General features: G+C 46.3%; 1 protein-coding gene across 12 annotated transcripts in view; it reads right to left on the bottom strand.

Annotated features, from left to right (window-relative positions):
- Positions 1 to 16,854, bottom strand: part of CADPS2 (calcium dependent secretion activator 2) — a 382,815-nt gene that overhangs the window by 35,621 nt on the left and 330,340 nt on the right. For all 12 annotated transcript variants that reach the window (XM_045288824.1, XM_030885179.2, XM_045288828.1 and 9 more), the window contains 2 exons: positions 9,531 to 9,614; positions 9,380 to 9,412 (listed from right to left, as the gene is read on the bottom strand). In XM_045288824.1, the coding sequence (XP_045144759.1) occupies positions 9,380 to 9,412; positions 9,531 to 9,614 (117 nt within the window). The remainder of the gene's footprint in view (positions 1 to 9,379; positions 9,413 to 9,530; positions 9,615 to 16,854) is intronic.

Genomic DNA, 16,854 nt, shown 5'->3' with positions numbered 1-16,854 from the left:
GGAGGGGGGCTATAAATAACAAGAACGTCGTCACGAGATTATGAATTACTTTGTTAAACAATGGATGAAAAAACGACCAGGGTCCTTTAGAAAAGTGTGAGCTTATGATTTCAGGCTGTTGCAGTAGCAAGTGATCCGAACGCCACCAGAGAACAGGTCGTGTATTCTCACCCCAAATGAGAGTGAAAATATTTTGCATGAAGATCGCGGCACTCCGGTCTTCCGAGAAACCCCGCGAGTGCCTCGTGTGCCCTGGGCGTCTTCGGCATGTACGTTTCACGGTTTGCAAAGGCTTGGGTCTCACTCCTCCAGAGTTCTTTTTCGGCAAAGAGGGGTCTGCTTCCTGTGAGTTTACCTGGGAAAGGACAGTTCTCTAAGGCAATCCTACGAATGGGGTATGGTACCAGAATCTGCTACAATTCATGCCCCTCCCCAGAATTTAGGTAGACACACCGTCTTAATTCCTAGCATTTGCATAAATGATAAATGTTTCCCATGATTTCTTCCAGGCAGGGACATAATCTGTCTTCAGAGGTCCAGAAACAGTTGAGAGAAGCATTTGTATGTCTTCTTGTCACTGGAATTAGCTTTCCAACAGGGATGGCTGTTTTGAATTTTAAAAGGAACACTGAATTATAGCTTATGAACTTGACATATTTCAAGAAAAGAGGCAGGCTGATATTCATCTGAGATTTATAGACTGCTTTTCAACTTCCTGTGTTGTACTTATTTGACATTAGGTACATCCAGTTCCTAGTTTCTTTGGGGGGGGGGAGGGGCATTTCTAAGCGACAAGAAAACTGGCCACCAGCATTTCAGAATTGAGGTACCGCTGCTGACACAAGAACATCAAACAAGGAGTGTATGCTGTCATGGATATCACGTGGGAGACCATCTGGGGGGAGCTATAAAAAGTTTATGGAAAAGTGGAGTTACAAGACAACGGCATTTCCCCAAAACTTTGAGAAATACCCCAAGGCCCCTCATTCGATTCTTTTCATGAGTATTAATCATAACGATGACCAAGGCGATTAAAGTCCAGTTTGCAACAATATCCACTAACCCTTCCCTCTTCTACTTACAGTTGCACTGCTGCACATTTTGCAAATGGCACTGCCAGCTCGAGGACAATGACCTTAATATTCTGCAGGGATTATTTAACGGAGCTGATGGGTTTTAGAATGCCTGGGACCGGACTCAGTCCACTTTGGAGCCCTTCAGATGGGGCTTAAGTGAAACCTGAGGATGCTCAGATGCCACCCATCTAGCAGAGAGAAGAGCCAGGGAAGGAAAACAAAGGAACTGGGAGAAGAGAAGAAAAACACTCCGGGAAGCCCGGTGCGGCACCCTCCCTCCTACTGCAAGACAGGCTCCTCATCTGGACCTGGCGCATCGCTCTCTCCAGGTGAACGTGTCCCAGTAGGCAGGTGCTCTGTTGCCCATGCTTCGCTTGGCTCTCATTGTGACGTCAAGCACCGAGTCTTCAGGTGGCCTCATGGAAGGCACAAACAAGAGCAGGTACAAATAAGCCAAAAAGCAAGGAGGGACAATACACCAGACTCACTGGCTGCCTTTTAAAGCCACCCTGAACACACACAAGGTACTTAATAGTCTAAATTAAGAAAAACAGAAAGAAGGGGAAAAAAAAAAAAGGTTTTTCACAGTGGATAAGGCAAATATATTTATTTTTATTTTTGGTTTGGAAATTGGGTACATTCTGCAGGAGGGAGTGGTAATGGCCGAGGAATGCACAGAAGCTGGAAAGATCACTCTAGGTAGAAGGCAAAAAAAAATCCCATTTATTTCATGCCAAGTACTTTCCAGTTGGTCCTCAGAAGTAGCTCAGGTGGGGAGACTGGCACAAGGGGTTCTATTATCCTCATCACACGGGTTAGATGGCTCGAAGGGGATACAGGTGCAATTATTTTCACAGAGGTGGATTGAGTCCATTTTGGGGAGATTTGGAGGAGCAGAAATCACTGGCGAACATCATTCTAAAGATGTATATACAAAGAGGTATCATTATCGTGAGAGGATATGAGAAAGATAAGCCATGTGCATCTTCCTCTTAGGACAGGCCACCAGGTTAGGCCCTGGGACCATGCAGGTCATCAATGGGAGAAGCCTCTCCTTTGTTCCTCCCCATCAGATGGAGTCACAGGCATCCTTACCTGCCCCACAGGTACCCTTAGCTATGGTACCTCAGTGTCTAGCAGTGTGTATATGTGACGTTAAAAAGAATAGTTTCAACACACACACACACACACACACACACACACACACACACGCTGGGGGCCCAAACACTCCAGAACTAATATGACCCAAAGAACAAAATTTTGGAATTAGAATCCTGTAATCACATCTTTTCAGGATCTTGTCTCTCAAATGGTGGTCTAACTGGCTATAATAGATATATCAAGCTCGTTACCAATTCACTCGCTTATTCATAATGATTTTTTAAAAGTATTGCCTTCTATGGATTTCAGTTTTGCTTCCAACTGGATTTGGATCAGTTCCTATTTCAACCTCCTGGATGCCAATTCAGACTGCTGCTCCTTCCAGTGGATACTCTTTACACACTGGAGACTTATCTTCCCTGCTCCACTTGCCCTCCTTTCCGGGTAACATTCCATTTCCCTGTTTGTCTTTGCGGGCCCTTATTCCAGATCCCCTGCCTGCTCCAGCACAGGAGGAGGATGTGTTGTTTTAAAGAAGTACAGATGTGATTTATCCACATTAATACAGATGTGACCACTTCTGTAGCGGGCCGGATGATTATCTTCTCACCTCTAGTGTCAACAACAATATATAGTAATAACTGGTACTTATTGCAGGAGCCCTGGCGGCATAGTGGGTCACTCTTGGGCTGCTAAGCAGTTGCAAGTCAGCAGTTGGGCTCCACCGAGGGACAGGGATGAGGCTATGCCCTCACCTATAGGGTTAGTGCCTCACACACCCTAGGGAGCTGTTCTACTCTGTCCTAGATAGAGGGTTACTCTGGGCCAGACTTGCCTTGACAACATGCATTTTAACATTTGAACCCTGATGCCATTACAGGAGCCTAGCAAAGGGCCTACTATGGTCATGATATGCCTATTAAGAGGTATAATTATATGTTTCCATTTGGTTGATTAAAAAAACCCACTGATGCTCAAGGTCACTGAGACTGAGAAGCCATGCAGCATGAATGCATCACAGCCATCTGGCTCTTGAGCCAGGTTTATATCCCGCCATTGTCCTGTGTCCACAGGACCCCGCCATGTTCTGCCTTCTACCCTGTTTTTTTAAAAAAGCAGGTGTCTCACATAATCACATGTTCTGACCATGTGATTTTTCACATTTTTAAACATGCATTGTGAATCACCTACATTTTCTTTATTGGGAGGTAATCCTTTGTCTTTTAGTTCTAATATAGGATATATACTTTTTACATTCATTATTAATTTATTTGCAAAATAGTTGGAGGTTTACAGTTAATACGGTACTTTTCACCCTACTCACTTTGTTTCGTTTTGGGCCTCATGTTCTAGTCTCTGACTCGAAGGTGAACGTCTCCATCCCGGCCTTGCTAATGTTCCCACGTTTGCTCTCAGGTCTGAGTTATCTTGTTCTAAGAGGTGACACGGGTCAAAGATTGCCTTTCGGTTACCTTCTCTGCCTCATTACCATCACATCTATTATTCCAGGGCTTTTGAGCACTGTGTTAGCATGCTTGTCACTAGAAGATGCTCCAGATTCATCTTGTGTATCTCCTGCCACGATCCTAGGATCCTAGAACGAACTGTTTCTTCAAGGCATTCCTTTGGTTGGAGATTAGAGACCAAGCTCCAGGAGCTAGGGGCACTTACTGCTACTGGAGTGTCATTACTTTGGGGCCTTCTCAGCTAAGTCTGCAGTAACATGCCGTGTATGTGTGTATGCTGAGCTATGCATCATTGTCAAGGCTCGTTGTTGTTGAATCAGCTCGGACTCATGGTGGCTTCACCAATAACAGCAGAAAACACTGCTGGGTCCTGTACCACCTTCGCAATTGATGGTATTTTTGAATTATTATGATAGCTATTATGTCAGTTTAGTTCATTGAGGGTTTTCTTCATTTTCACCAAAGATGTCGTCTTTTTCTAGGGATTAGACCTCCTCTGAAGAGAAGCCCTGGTGGATAGTGGTTACGTGTCAGGCTGCGGACTGCAAAGTTATCAGTTTGAAACCACCAGCTGCTCCAAAGGAGAAAGATAGGGCTTTCTACTCCTGTAAAGAGTTAGTCTAGGAATCTCACAGGGGCAGTTCTACTATATCCTATGGGGATGCTACGAGCCAACATCGACTCAATGGCAGTGAGTGAGTCTCCTCTGATGATGTGTACAAAGGAAACAAAAGGAAGTCTTGCCATAGATGCTTCTCAGGTACATTCTGGCCTTACTTCCTCCAAAATGGACTTGCTCATTCTTTTGGCAGTTTGTGGTCTATTCAATATTTTACTCCGGTATCACAATTTCAAAGTGCGTCATTGTTTCTTTGATCCTCCCTTTTCAGCTTCTGGATTTCACATGCCTACGAAGCAATTGAAAAGGCTGTGGCTTGGGTCAGTAGTGTCTTGTCACGCCAGTGGAATCTTTGCTTTTTAACACTTTTGAGGAGCCTTTTGCAGTGACTTTGCCCATTGAAATATGCGGCTTGCTTTCCTGCCTGCTGCTTCCTCCACGGACACTGACTGTTGAGCCAAGTAGGAGAAAACCCCAATAGCTTCTATTTTTTGCCTTTACGATGATGCTGTCTATGGGTTCAGTTGTAAGGAAGCTCATTTTTTCTGTCCACAAGGCTCTGTGCATTCTTTTATCTTCAGCAGAAAGTCCTAGGTACACACGTAAGTGCACACGTGTATGCATGCAGCTATAACATTTCTATATGGAACCACTGCTAGCTTTATCAAGCTAAAGATGAGTTCACACTAACGCCTCCAGTTTGAATCCATTACCACTTACATTACTCCAGTCTTCTCCCCTTGCTTGTTTTTAACCTCAGCAGTGTGAACAGGAGCTCCCACTGTTGCCACCTATATAGTTAACTGTTCAGTCTCAGTAAGTTGACTTGTGATTTCTGAATCATTAAGCCATGGGAAGCAAGATGATCCAGGAGAAGACAAGCTTAGGTGTCCTTCCTTTTGCCTCTAGTCTTTGATGCCGCTCCATTCCAGAGTTCCTTAAAGCAGCAATCTCTGCTGCCTCTCTCTCCGGTGAGGGCATTTCATACAGTTGCAACCCGGGTAGTTCTTTTTCCTACAGTTTCCTTTCCATCCTGGATTCCCATGACTCCGAATTTATACATTGATTTTTAAGTTGCACAGATTAAGACTCACCCGGTACTGCAAGATTCTATAGGCTAACAAAATAAATGGCTATGTATCTGCATAATCCTAAGAAGGCTTTCACTGTCCTAACAAATCTCCAATGGCTCACCAATTCCACCCTCCCTGACCAGGAGCTCCTCCTGCTTCCCATCCTTATCGTTCTATCTTTTCCCATATGCAATATAAAGGAATCAAACGGAGTGTAGTCCTTTCCCTTAGTAATAGCTATCCATGTCTTTGCATGGCCTGATAGCCTATTCCTTTTTCTGTTTTTCTGAATAGCATTTCGTGGTGGATGTATCACTGCTTATCCAGTCACCTAGATAAGAATACATACGTTGCTTTCAGTTTGGGGTAATTATGGATATCATGCATGTGAATATATTAGTCCCTAGTAGGCCTAAAGAGTTAAGCACTTGACTATGAGCCCAAACAATGGAGGTTCAGGCATGCCCAGGGGCACCTTGGAAGACAAGCTTGGTGATTTGCTTGGGAAAGAACACAGTGTGGAATACCCTCTGAGATGATTATAGCTCTAGTCTGCACACACGGGGTCACCATGTGTGAGCGCAGACTCAATGACAGCCAACAACTGCAGTCGTGGGAACAAAGCTCTGAGGAACATTTGCATGCTGGTTTCAGTGTGAATATACGTTTTCAAACAGTTGGATAACTATCTAGCAGCCTAATTTCTGAGTCATGCTATAAAATGCCCATGGAAGAGTAATCAAGAAGTCAACTCTATGAACGTTTGTGAGTTCTCCCCATTCTCTTTCATGTACCATTGAGCATGTGCCCAGTCATGCATCTACTCATAGATCACTGTCACTGCAGGGCTACTACACAATGGTATTTACCCCTTGTATTTGCCTTTAACCCTTGCACTCCCGCAGCATCTTCCCTGCCTCCATCAGTTTTGGTCTACTTTCCTCATATTGTAGATTGCTTTACCTTCATCACAGTTACATTGAGAGGATATTTGTACATGGGCATTTACCTTTGCTGCATGTATATCCATGAATGAGAATGTGCACAGAAGGAGCAACGTTATGAAGACCGGAGGCAATCAGTGGCTGGACACAGGGGTTTAGGGTCATAGGCTCAGGGTACGACAGGTCAACTGACATGACACAGCCCACAAAGATAATGTTCTACGTCCTACTTTGGTCAATAACAACTGAGGTCATAAAAGCTCGTGAGTGGCCATCGAGGTACAACTATTGGTCTCTCTCTATCTAGAGGACAGAAGAGTGCTGGGAATAGAAGACAATTGGAAACAATTAGGGCAATGGACTCATGAACCATGTACATAGTTTGCAGACCACTGCGATGAGAAGAATTATATGGTGTCCATCTATCACCACCCAGCTGCTCTTAATGTGGACAGATTGTTAAATGAACCGTCACTGATCCCACTCCTTGACTGTGTCTCTATTTCTATCCCTCCTCCACTTCCCTTCCCCTTCAGTCATCTGAACTTGCTCTTAGGTCAAAGCTGCCTTTTTGACCTTTAATGTCCGATTATTCTCACATAGGGGTGAGTTCACTTATAGACCTGAAGGGTGACTAAGGGTCACAGTGTTATAGTCCCACACATCTCTATCCAATAAGGAGGACACCCAAACATTCTGCTTCACATTTCTCTCCCGCTCTCTCCAGGACTTTCCAACGTGATCCTTTTCAGAGCAGCTGTCCGTGGTAACCGACACCTTCTAGCTCTTCTAGTCTCAGGGCTATGGAGACTGATGCCTGCTCTACAGCAGTTGTCATGATGATGTAGCAATTGACCTTGGCCATTCTTAGAAGATGGATATTTTAGGATATGAAATGCAGTTTCATTTAGCATGACTTAAATATATATAATTTACCAGTGGGTTTAGTGAAGAAACTAGCAATGCTTGATCTAGAAGTAATATTTCCTCAGACAACACATCCCTATGACAGGCACAATACCTCTTGAGAGGAGGACTAATTGTATAGTAATTGCCATCATGTATTTGAAGGGCTAGCATGCAGAAGAGGGATTTGAACCAGGATTAATGGGTAGCATTCACAGAGGTGCAGAATTCCAATTCAAGAGCAAGCTGCCTTATGGTAAGTTGTGTATGTTGAGTCTACAAACACTGAAAAAACTAAAGCGAGCGGAACTGAATCTTTGGGAGGAATATTAGAGGAGTGGGGTCTTGGTTGAGACGCAGAGTTAGTGAACCCTTTGTTTTCTTTGGTCTCTTCTCACTTTGGGCTTTTATGAGTCTCAGTTCTGATAAAGTGGCAAAGGAAGAATTTCCAAAGTCCTAAGAGCAGGAATAAGTATGGTTCCCTTTCCATTTAGAACGAGAAACACAAACAAAACTATGTATATCATAAAATGAGTGTTTCAAAGTCCAACACAGTTCAGATGTCTCCAGATTACTCAGTCTTCTCTCGCTTTCTTTTCGTATTACATATACAAATCTCCTCCCTAAGCCCTCCTGCTCTTTTCTGATGCTGCTCGGTGGGACGACCCACGTGTTGACTGCTGTCATTTGTCCCGGTTGGGCTGGCTGCCACTCACGGGACCCCCATGTTCAATGGACAGAATGCTGCCCAACCCTGTGCCATCTTCACAAACACTGGCAAACCAACATCTCAGCCCATTGTTGGGGCCACTGTGAACTATGAGTGATTTCCAACCTAGGGGACACATCTTCTAGCATGGTATTCTGTTGTGATTCGGTGGTTTTTATTGGCTAATTTTCAGAAGTGGATTGCCAGGCATTTCTTCCTAGGCTGTCTTCAAGTTACACAGATATCTGCCCAGTATGGGTGACCCCATGGATATTTGAAATACTGGTGGCATAACTTCTGACAGTAGAGCCATATGCCAGCCATCACAGTGTAATAGACAGACAGACAGAAAGGTGGTGGATATATACGATTAGTTGGGTCTCCTTCTTGACATGGAGCCTCTGATCCTAGGCATGGGTCTGAGGTATGAAGGTTTCTTGGGAAGCGTTTGCTAAATAGGCCTTTGTTCCAAGGAAGCCCACCCAAAGGCAGTGTTTGCTTATTTATAGCCACCACAGCAATACATTTGGGGACTATCTGGTAGACAGTACAAAATGCGGTTACACGATTTGAAAAGAGAGAGAGAGAGAGGCATCTACCACAGACACCCAAGCCGTGCCTGTATTCCAAGCCCCCGAGGGAAGAAGTTCCCTCCTTTAGGCACTGTCTCGGCCAGAGCCGACGATGGTTCACGTCACCTCCAATCAGGAGTTTCAGATGTCCAGAATTGTGCTTTGATCTTTTGAAAAATGATGCGGGTGCCAAAATGCACAATGAAATGGAACACCTTATGAACCGGTCAGATACACAAGCGTCGATTTTACGGCACAAATGAAATTGCTCTGATGACCAACTTAAAAAAAAAAAAAGCACTGCTCTAACTTGTTGATTGCATTTCTCACGTGAATGACGTGATTACAGTTCAGTACGCTTCTGAAAGTCCCCTTCTCTTACCTTTTGAAACAAATTTGCAGGTTAGGAACGATTTTCCAAGACCTCTGGGGAAAACTGAATGTTCAAGTAGATGAAGGGTATTGATTTACGACACGTTAGTATTTAGAAAAGCTGTGCTGACTTCACATGCTCATCTTCACTGTTATTTTAACTCCTGCAAGAGACCTGTTACAGCTTCCCTATGGTGGGAGGGTGTGTGTGAGCCTCGGCGGAGGGTGAAGCGTTTTCTCCCCCATCCTGGAGTGCGATAACCACCCTTGGCAACAGGGTGACGCGCTCGCCTCTGAAACTGACCTGCCTAAAAGAGCGCTCCCAAGGCACACCAGCAAAAGAAGCCCTCTGCATCACCTTGCCAAGTCTTGTTACGAAGGTTAAGTGCTCGCTTAAAGAAAATAAACTTCTCCCTAAGGAAATGGCACCAGTTGAAAGATGTGAAGTAAACCCGGGGTAAACTGTAATTACGAGGGAAGCCAAAAAACAGAAACGGGATTTATCTATGGTTTTTCAAAAGTAGATTAAAAAAATACTTACGGGAACATCAACATATTTGGCAGCTGCTTTCACCTTGTGTGAGAAAGAGAGAGACAACGATGAGACTTGTTTTCCTACCTGGTGGCGAGGCAGCAGTGCAGGTGCGGCTGGCATAGGGCGGGCGCACGCACGCACCCACGCACGTACTCACCGTGAATGACAGAATGGACGAAAAGAACGTGCCTTCATCGTACCTCGACAGCTTCGACAGCACGCCTTCCAGCACTGAAACAAACTACGACATGGGGCACAGTGAGGATTCAGAGCACCACTGGGCACGCCCACCGTCTCGGAGCTGCCTCGGCCCACGGTCCAGACATCCACAATGGATAAACTGACAGCCAGGGGCTGACCTCTAATGACAACTAAAGACAGCACTTCTTAAGACCCACCTGAAGGCCTCTTCCCATGCTTGCACATAATGGAAACCATCTTTGAAAAAAAAAAACCAAACCAACCAACCAATGTGTAATAAGAGTCTCCTCACAATAGAGGTGAGATCAAACCATTGGTGTTCACTCTAAATCCAGGAGACAATCCCTGAGAAAACGTGTCCTAGTTCAACAGAGCTGTTTCGAGACAAGGTGAGTTAGGCTTCAGCAAATCCCTTTCCAGACCTCTTGCTTAGATGTCTCCCCATTTTTTCCCTCCCACATCTACCTAAGAGGTTGAACAAAAGACAAGATAATAAAGGTAAGGGTTAAATTGGGGGCTCTTGTCACATGCTAGTTAACAAGCACCTGCCAAGGAGTTCTAGGTGGGATGGACAGTGGGGAGCAAAATCATCCCTGCTTCTGGAAGCTCATGGAATGCAGTGGAAGAGTACAGTAGACACAGCCACTGTAGAGCTCAGTGGGAAGAACCCCAGCCTGAGAATCCACATCCACATCCCAGACCACGGTCCTTCTCAGGCCTCAGCTCCTCCAGGGGTCAAATCAAGTAGGGTCGAGGAAGGGAACTCAAATTAGTTATCATTTCCAAAATTCTCTGTGACCATGGAATAAAACACAAGGAGATGGTACATGATAACACATGGTAGTGAATTTGATTTCATTGAGTGGCACCAGATTCTGGCCTGGCATGCAGGTAAAACGAGCGGAGACGTTAATAAGGTTACACCGCCCGCCCAACATCTTTCCTCTTTAGAACAAAATAATATGTGCTGTTGACAAATTATCCTTTCCCACAGGGAGAATACTGACAGGTTTTTTAAATACGAAAAGGGAAATTAACAAAGGCTGGTTTTTGTTCACATAGCAGCTTCTTCAACAAAGTGATAATAGTTCTAGGGACACAGCTTATTGGTCTCTGGTGACAGGCGGGCGCACTGGGCGAGCACAGGAGATCATCTTTTCTCTATGGCTGATCAATTACTGCAAAATAGTTTATGCAAAAGAAACAAAAACTTCCCTGTGGGTTTCACCATCACATCATTTGCGACATGATGTAAGAACACAGAAACAAAATCGGGTAAACTGCTGACTAAAGTTTTCTCTTTAAAGGCGGTGTATTGCAAACGGCTGGTGGTTATGCTGAGGGACACAGACAGAAAGGAAACAAACAAAACCCCCCGAAATAATCAGTACCCTCAAATCCCCTAAACACAAAAGTACAAATTGCTCACAATCAAAAGTCCATTGAGCACCTTTCTTCCTGCCCACTAGGATTTCTTAACCCGTCCTGACTGGTTGGCTCCACTTGATGTGGTGTACAGAGACCCAGAAGACAAATTCTCTAGGGCCATGTCAGACCAGGGGAAGGGAATTCCAAACTTAATGGCCCTCAGTGGAAAATGCTTCGTCTCTTGTAACTCAAACCTTGAGAGCAGGGTGTGCTGGGTGATCTCATTTGCCGTGCGGAGAGCGACAATCTCTATGGTTACCAGCCTCCTCGAGCCATGGAAGGCTCTAGCCCAGTACCTGGCTCTTGGTGCATTCTAGGGAGTCTCTGTGTGCACCCATGAGTGATGCGGAGGGACCAGGTGGGGTGAGGGCAGTCACCCAACACGGCTGGACTTAGGAGACCTGAGCTCAAGCGGCAGCCATGCTTTCTGTCTGTGAGCCCCCAATCAAGTCACTTAGTTTTTCTAGCATCTGCCCAGGAGTCCTGGTGGAACAGTGGTTAAGTGTTTGGCTGCTAATGGACTGGTAGGAGGGTCGAATTTCACCAGGTGCCCCGAACAGTACCCTGCTTCTGTCAAGGTTACAGGCCAAGCAGTTCAAAGGACAGCTCTATTCTGCTCTTTGGGCTGCGAGGAGTTGGATTATGGATTTGATGGGTGCACAGCCATCGCCTGGGGGTACCCATCCGAAACACAGGGAAAGTACTGCCACCCCTTCTCCCTCTTCAAGGATGGGAGGAAAGTTGGTGGAGATGGATCATGCAAAAAGACGTTAGTGCCAATACAGTCCACGAAAGACATGTGAAGAATTAATACTATTGGTGTGATTAGCTTAACTGCTGTTCCCAAAGCCTAAATCCGAGAAATCTCTAGTTAGCTAGTTAGCGGGGGCAGCCTTATAGGACTCTTTACTAAAAAGGAATAAACAGTAAGTTTGGCCACAGATGAAGGGGGTCTGATTCAAATGACCAGATCTACTTGTATATAAGCCAAGTTTTCCAGCACATGTTTAATGCAGTTTTGGTGTTAGAATTAGGTGCCTCAGCTGATATTCAGGATGGCTTATACTTGAGTACATACGGCATGTTTTTTTGAGGGAGACACCTCCTTGCCCCTGCTCTTGCCCATGCTCAGGCTTTATGTCAGAAGGCACCACCAAATCCCATCTGTGTTAAGGTCATTTGGTTGGCTGACAGCAGAGGCAGAACGAGTGGAACATAGATGGTCTGACTCTAGAGCCCATGTTCTTTCTCACTGGGCCACGGGGCTGAGCTGTTCTAAGGATGGAATGAGTGATACATGCTACGGGCCTGGTCTCTAACAAGTGCTCAAGAAACACTCTTTCGGTATCACTGTGACAGAACGTCTACACGGAAGGGGCCCGTAACACAAATCTTAGATTCTTCCTTCAAGGGACAAAGACATGGAGGGGTGGGTGGGGGGCAGGCATGCATACAACTGATCAAGACGAACAATCAGTCTGTGTGAAGGGCCAGAAGTGTAGATGGACAGACAGTAAAAACTGAACCTGAAACGGGGAAAGACTGGCCGGTTGGAAGGGAGACTTAGGCCAGCTTCACCTGCCAGCTGACCCACGAGCTGCAACACAGCTGGCAGAAGCAGAGCAGAGAATGTGCACAGGGCAGAGTGAGCGGCTTGTCTCCCTCTTTAAAGTAGGATGGAACCCTGGGCTCTAGGGGAGCAAGTCCCATGCGTGCCCTGTGGCCTGCTATTCCCACTCCCTCATATTCTTTGCCTCCACTTTAACAAGAGTAGAGCAACTCTCCTTGTGTTCTTCTCTACCCCAAATGGTCCCTGGGGTGGCGTGATCTACAGGGACTCCCGCTGCTTACACGGCAGTGAACAGCACTGTCTTCTCCCCTCCCCCTGGGGACTAAGCAGCCCAGCCATGAGGTTCCTACAGGAAGGTTTGCTTTGCAAGCCGGGGCCCACGTGGCAGAAGAGCTCCCTTAAAAAAAAAAAAAAAGCCTATGAGTGAGTGTCAAGCTGGACTAATCATAATGTTTTCCACCTGGTTTCTGATTGCACAAAGCAGCAAGGTTCCGAAGACATCCAATTGAATGCTGGGTTTAGTTGCTGGGTCTGTCACTGCTTCCTGTGAAGTTTCTCCACACAGCTTGGGGAGTAGATAAATACTTATGGGTTTGCCTCTCGCTCTCTGCTCTCTTGAGGGCATCAGGCTGGAATGAAGTACTATAGCCTCTTTGTTTCCCTGGTCTTTACTGTGGATGCCATTTACTGGGTCTGGCAAATATTGAACACCTAAAGTCTATCTGGATCATTGCCGACTGGGACTCAGGGTGCAGACTTTCAAGGAAATCAAAGATGGAAGAACTTTGAAAGACCTGGTCAGGAGGGAGCATGAAGTGTGCCACAAGGTCTGTTGAATTTTGACAGGGCACGAGGTTCCTTTTCCTACCTAACGGGAGGAGGAATCGAATTCTAAGAAGTGATGGGGAGGACTCCAGCTATAGGTGGATGGGTTCAAAACCGGAACCTCTTGTTGCTGTGACATTCTGTGTATCAGCAAGGGGCAGCTGTACCATTTACCTGGAAAATTCTATGAAAGCAATGCCCGTAGAAGAGATATTCATCCATGAGGGTGCCTGATCACAAGGGCTAGCAACATTGTATACAAAATACAGTCTTCTGGGAAACTAGCTGTTTGATGAGTTAGCTGATGGTTTAATTTTTGTTTTGTAAGATTTGTAACCCGCTGCATCCCTGTCCGTTGGTCATTCTGTGGTAGCTTGTGTTACTGTGGTGCTGGAAGAGATGTCCCTGATATTTCAAGTGCCAGCAGGGTCCCTCAAAGTGAACAGGTTTCAGTAGCGCTTCCAGACTCACTACAGCTACAGGGAAGAAACAGGCTGCCCACTTCGGAGGCATTAGCCACCGGAAACTCTATGCACAGCAGTGGAACCCTGTCAGACGCGACCATCTCATGAGTAGCACACCCCTGTCAGAAGATGAGCCCTTCCAGTCAGAAGGCACTCACAAATATTACAGCGGTCGGCTATAATGACACGGACGGAGTAAAGCCTTTGGGACACCGGGTAAGAAAGAACTAAGAAGAATCAATGCATTTGGATCGGGATGTTGGCGAAGAATCTTGTTAAGTCCCGTGAGCTGCTCACCGAACAAACCTGGCCTGGAAGAAGTACCCCAGAAGGCTCCTTAGAAGCGAGGATGGAAAGACTTGGTCTCATGTACTTTGGATATGTTATCAGGAGAGGCCAGTCCCTGGAAAAGGACATCATGTTTTGGAAAGCAGAAGGCCGTGAAAAAGAAGAAAACTCTTGGTGAGATGGACCGACCCAGTGGCTGCAGTAATGGGCTCGAATGAAACTATTGTCAGCATGGTGCAGGACTGACTGGGCCATGTTCTGTTCAATTGTGCGTAGGGGGGCTGTGAGTCAGAACCAATTCGACGGCAGCTGACCACAAAACCCACACGATTTTAAACTAGTAGTTAAGTGGTCCTGGAATCCGAATGTTGGTGTGATGAGAGCCAATGCAACGGTCTCGTTCCCATCCTTCTGTCTCCCTCCTGGAATCACTTCTTGGAAGCTTTGTTCTAGCAACTCCACAGTGAGCACACAGGAACTCAGAGGAAGAGTGGCCAAACAGCTTCATTCAGACTGTTATTTCATGATGCGTCCTAACAAGACTCATGGCTCAGAGGTTGGCAAATTCTCCACATTGTCTTCTCTCATTGTTCTTTTTCCCTTTGCTCCCACAAATGAATGGACCTGTCTTGTTTCATGTGCCCTCTCCACCGGAGCTTGCTAAGAGGGTGTGTGATTCTCTTGAGCACATGTTTGGGTTTGAACAAGTGCCTTCTGAATATATGGCCTTGGTCCAAACAAGTAAATGAAGTCAAATGAATTTCCCTAGGCTGGTTGGGGAGGGATTTTAATGAAGCCATACAGGCAGCCAGGTGCATGTCGAATCTGAACCTCTGTCTGCCTTATTCATAAGAGAAACTCAAGGGGAATATTTCAGATTTCACGTTACTAAAGGAAAGGATGAGGGAGAGGAGGAGGGAGGAAGACAGGGGAAAAGAAGGGGGATGGGCAGAGAGGAGCAGCCAAGGAGTGAGAATATGAACGCATTTGAGAGAGTGTATGTTCTTACCGGAATTCCTCTTGCAATAGTCATCATCTTTTAATTCATACCCTGAATTTGCTAAGTCCCCAATATGCGAGCATTCCGTAGGGGACAATCATTGCTCTCTTGGTCACTGCCCTCACCAATTCTTAATTTCAGGACGCCCAGGTTTTCCTCCACATCCTCACCACTACATACAGTGAACTCCATTCTCACCTACCCAGCTTAGAGCTTGCTCTACCTGTCTGCTTGCTCATGCTGTGCCCACAGCATAAGCACGCAAGTACCAAAGAAGGGCACACAGCACAATCCACATATAAAGAGAACATGAGCAGACCGGAGGGTGAAGCTGCCCCTCGTTTCCTCTGTCATGTTCGGGGCCATGCAGTGGAAGAGAACAGACTTAGGAGCCTGTGGCTTGGCTGCTAATGACCACATTGTCTTGGATCTCCATGTTGTCTTGAACAAGGTGACTGGACTCTAAGTCTCCTCAAGCAGAGTAGCTTGGCTATAATGGGTATTATATTTGCAGGTGTGGCCTAAGATAGAGTCGAAGAACTTCTAAGATTGTTTAAAATACCATGTGACCAGATGATGATCTCAGGGTTCTCATCCAACACTAGCACTTCCTATGTCATGAGTCCTAGTCAAATGATGCAGGGTCTCAGTGGCGTCCAAATGGAAATGTACGCAAGGTCTTTCGCTGGGCTTGTTTGGGCCCAATAGCCTTGCGTTTTGGATGGGGACACTGGCTTGTGCAAGGGGCCCAGAACTAATGTGAACAAACAGGAGTCTGGCTCTCCTGGCTCTCCCAAACATCAACCAATTTAATCACTTTTAATATTGATCAAAACCAAACCAAAATCACCACCATTGAGTCAATGGCAGTTACCCTGTAGGGCAGGGTTACCCTGTAGCCCTGAGTTTCTGAGACTGGAATTCTTTATGGGGATAGAAAGCCCTGTCTTTTCGCAGTTAATTGGGCACTTCTTATCCCCTTTCCTTGGCAAGAATTAAAGTTCCTTCTGACAACCCCCCCCGCCCAACCCCATAAAAATGCCTGCAGTCCCATTATTTTCTTTGTCCTTCAAAGGATGCCTCCCATTTCTGCCAGAGGGGATGCAGCCCCATGGCCTCGACCTGTCATGGCAGCCACTGAGAGAGACTGACTTCCAATTGCTGAACCTAGACACCATACGGCTATTGGGAGCGCCTGTCCTTCCTCTGAACTCCAGACTCAAACATCTGAACGTCCCCTTCACACCCTTTCCCTAAGAGGTCTCAGAGGCAGCTTCAACTCAACAAGTCCAGTCTTGACCCGGCCGCCTTTCCCTCCACACCCGCTCCATCCCTGGTCCCCTGCATCAGTGAAGGGCTCCTCCTTCCCCCTGTGCTCGAGCCACAGACTGAGGCACGCTCCTTAGTGGCTGCTCTGGCCCAGGATGGCTAACACCTGCTCACCGTACAACGCTGAGAGCTGTCACGGGAGTCTACCCAGACCGCATGTTCTCTCCCAAGAGCAGTGCTCCCGTCTCCCACCCCATCTCCTTCCCTGCATAGACTTTCTCTTCCTTCAAATCGATTTGCCAGTCAGGTGAATCGCCTCCAAATGAAAGTCAGATGAGCGCCAGGCCCAGCTTTCTCCACCCCGCACCCTTCAGTGACTTCCCTGGGACGGTGTTTGGAAAATCTTTGGCACACTAGCACATTCTTAGCAGAGCGG

Source organism: Echinops telfairi, unplaced genomic scaffold (genome assembly GCF_000313985.2).
Source record: "Echinops telfairi isolate 266 unplaced genomic scaffold, ASM31398v2 ScPeMD7_23;HRSCAF=83, whole genome shotgun sequence".
In the NCBI taxonomy this organism is placed as follows: Eukaryota; Metazoa; Chordata; class Mammalia; order Afrosoricida; family Tenrecidae; genus Echinops; species Echinops telfairi.
The sequence above is the reverse complement of the archived record's forward strand: the minus strand, read 5'-3'. Positions and strand labels throughout refer to the sequence as shown.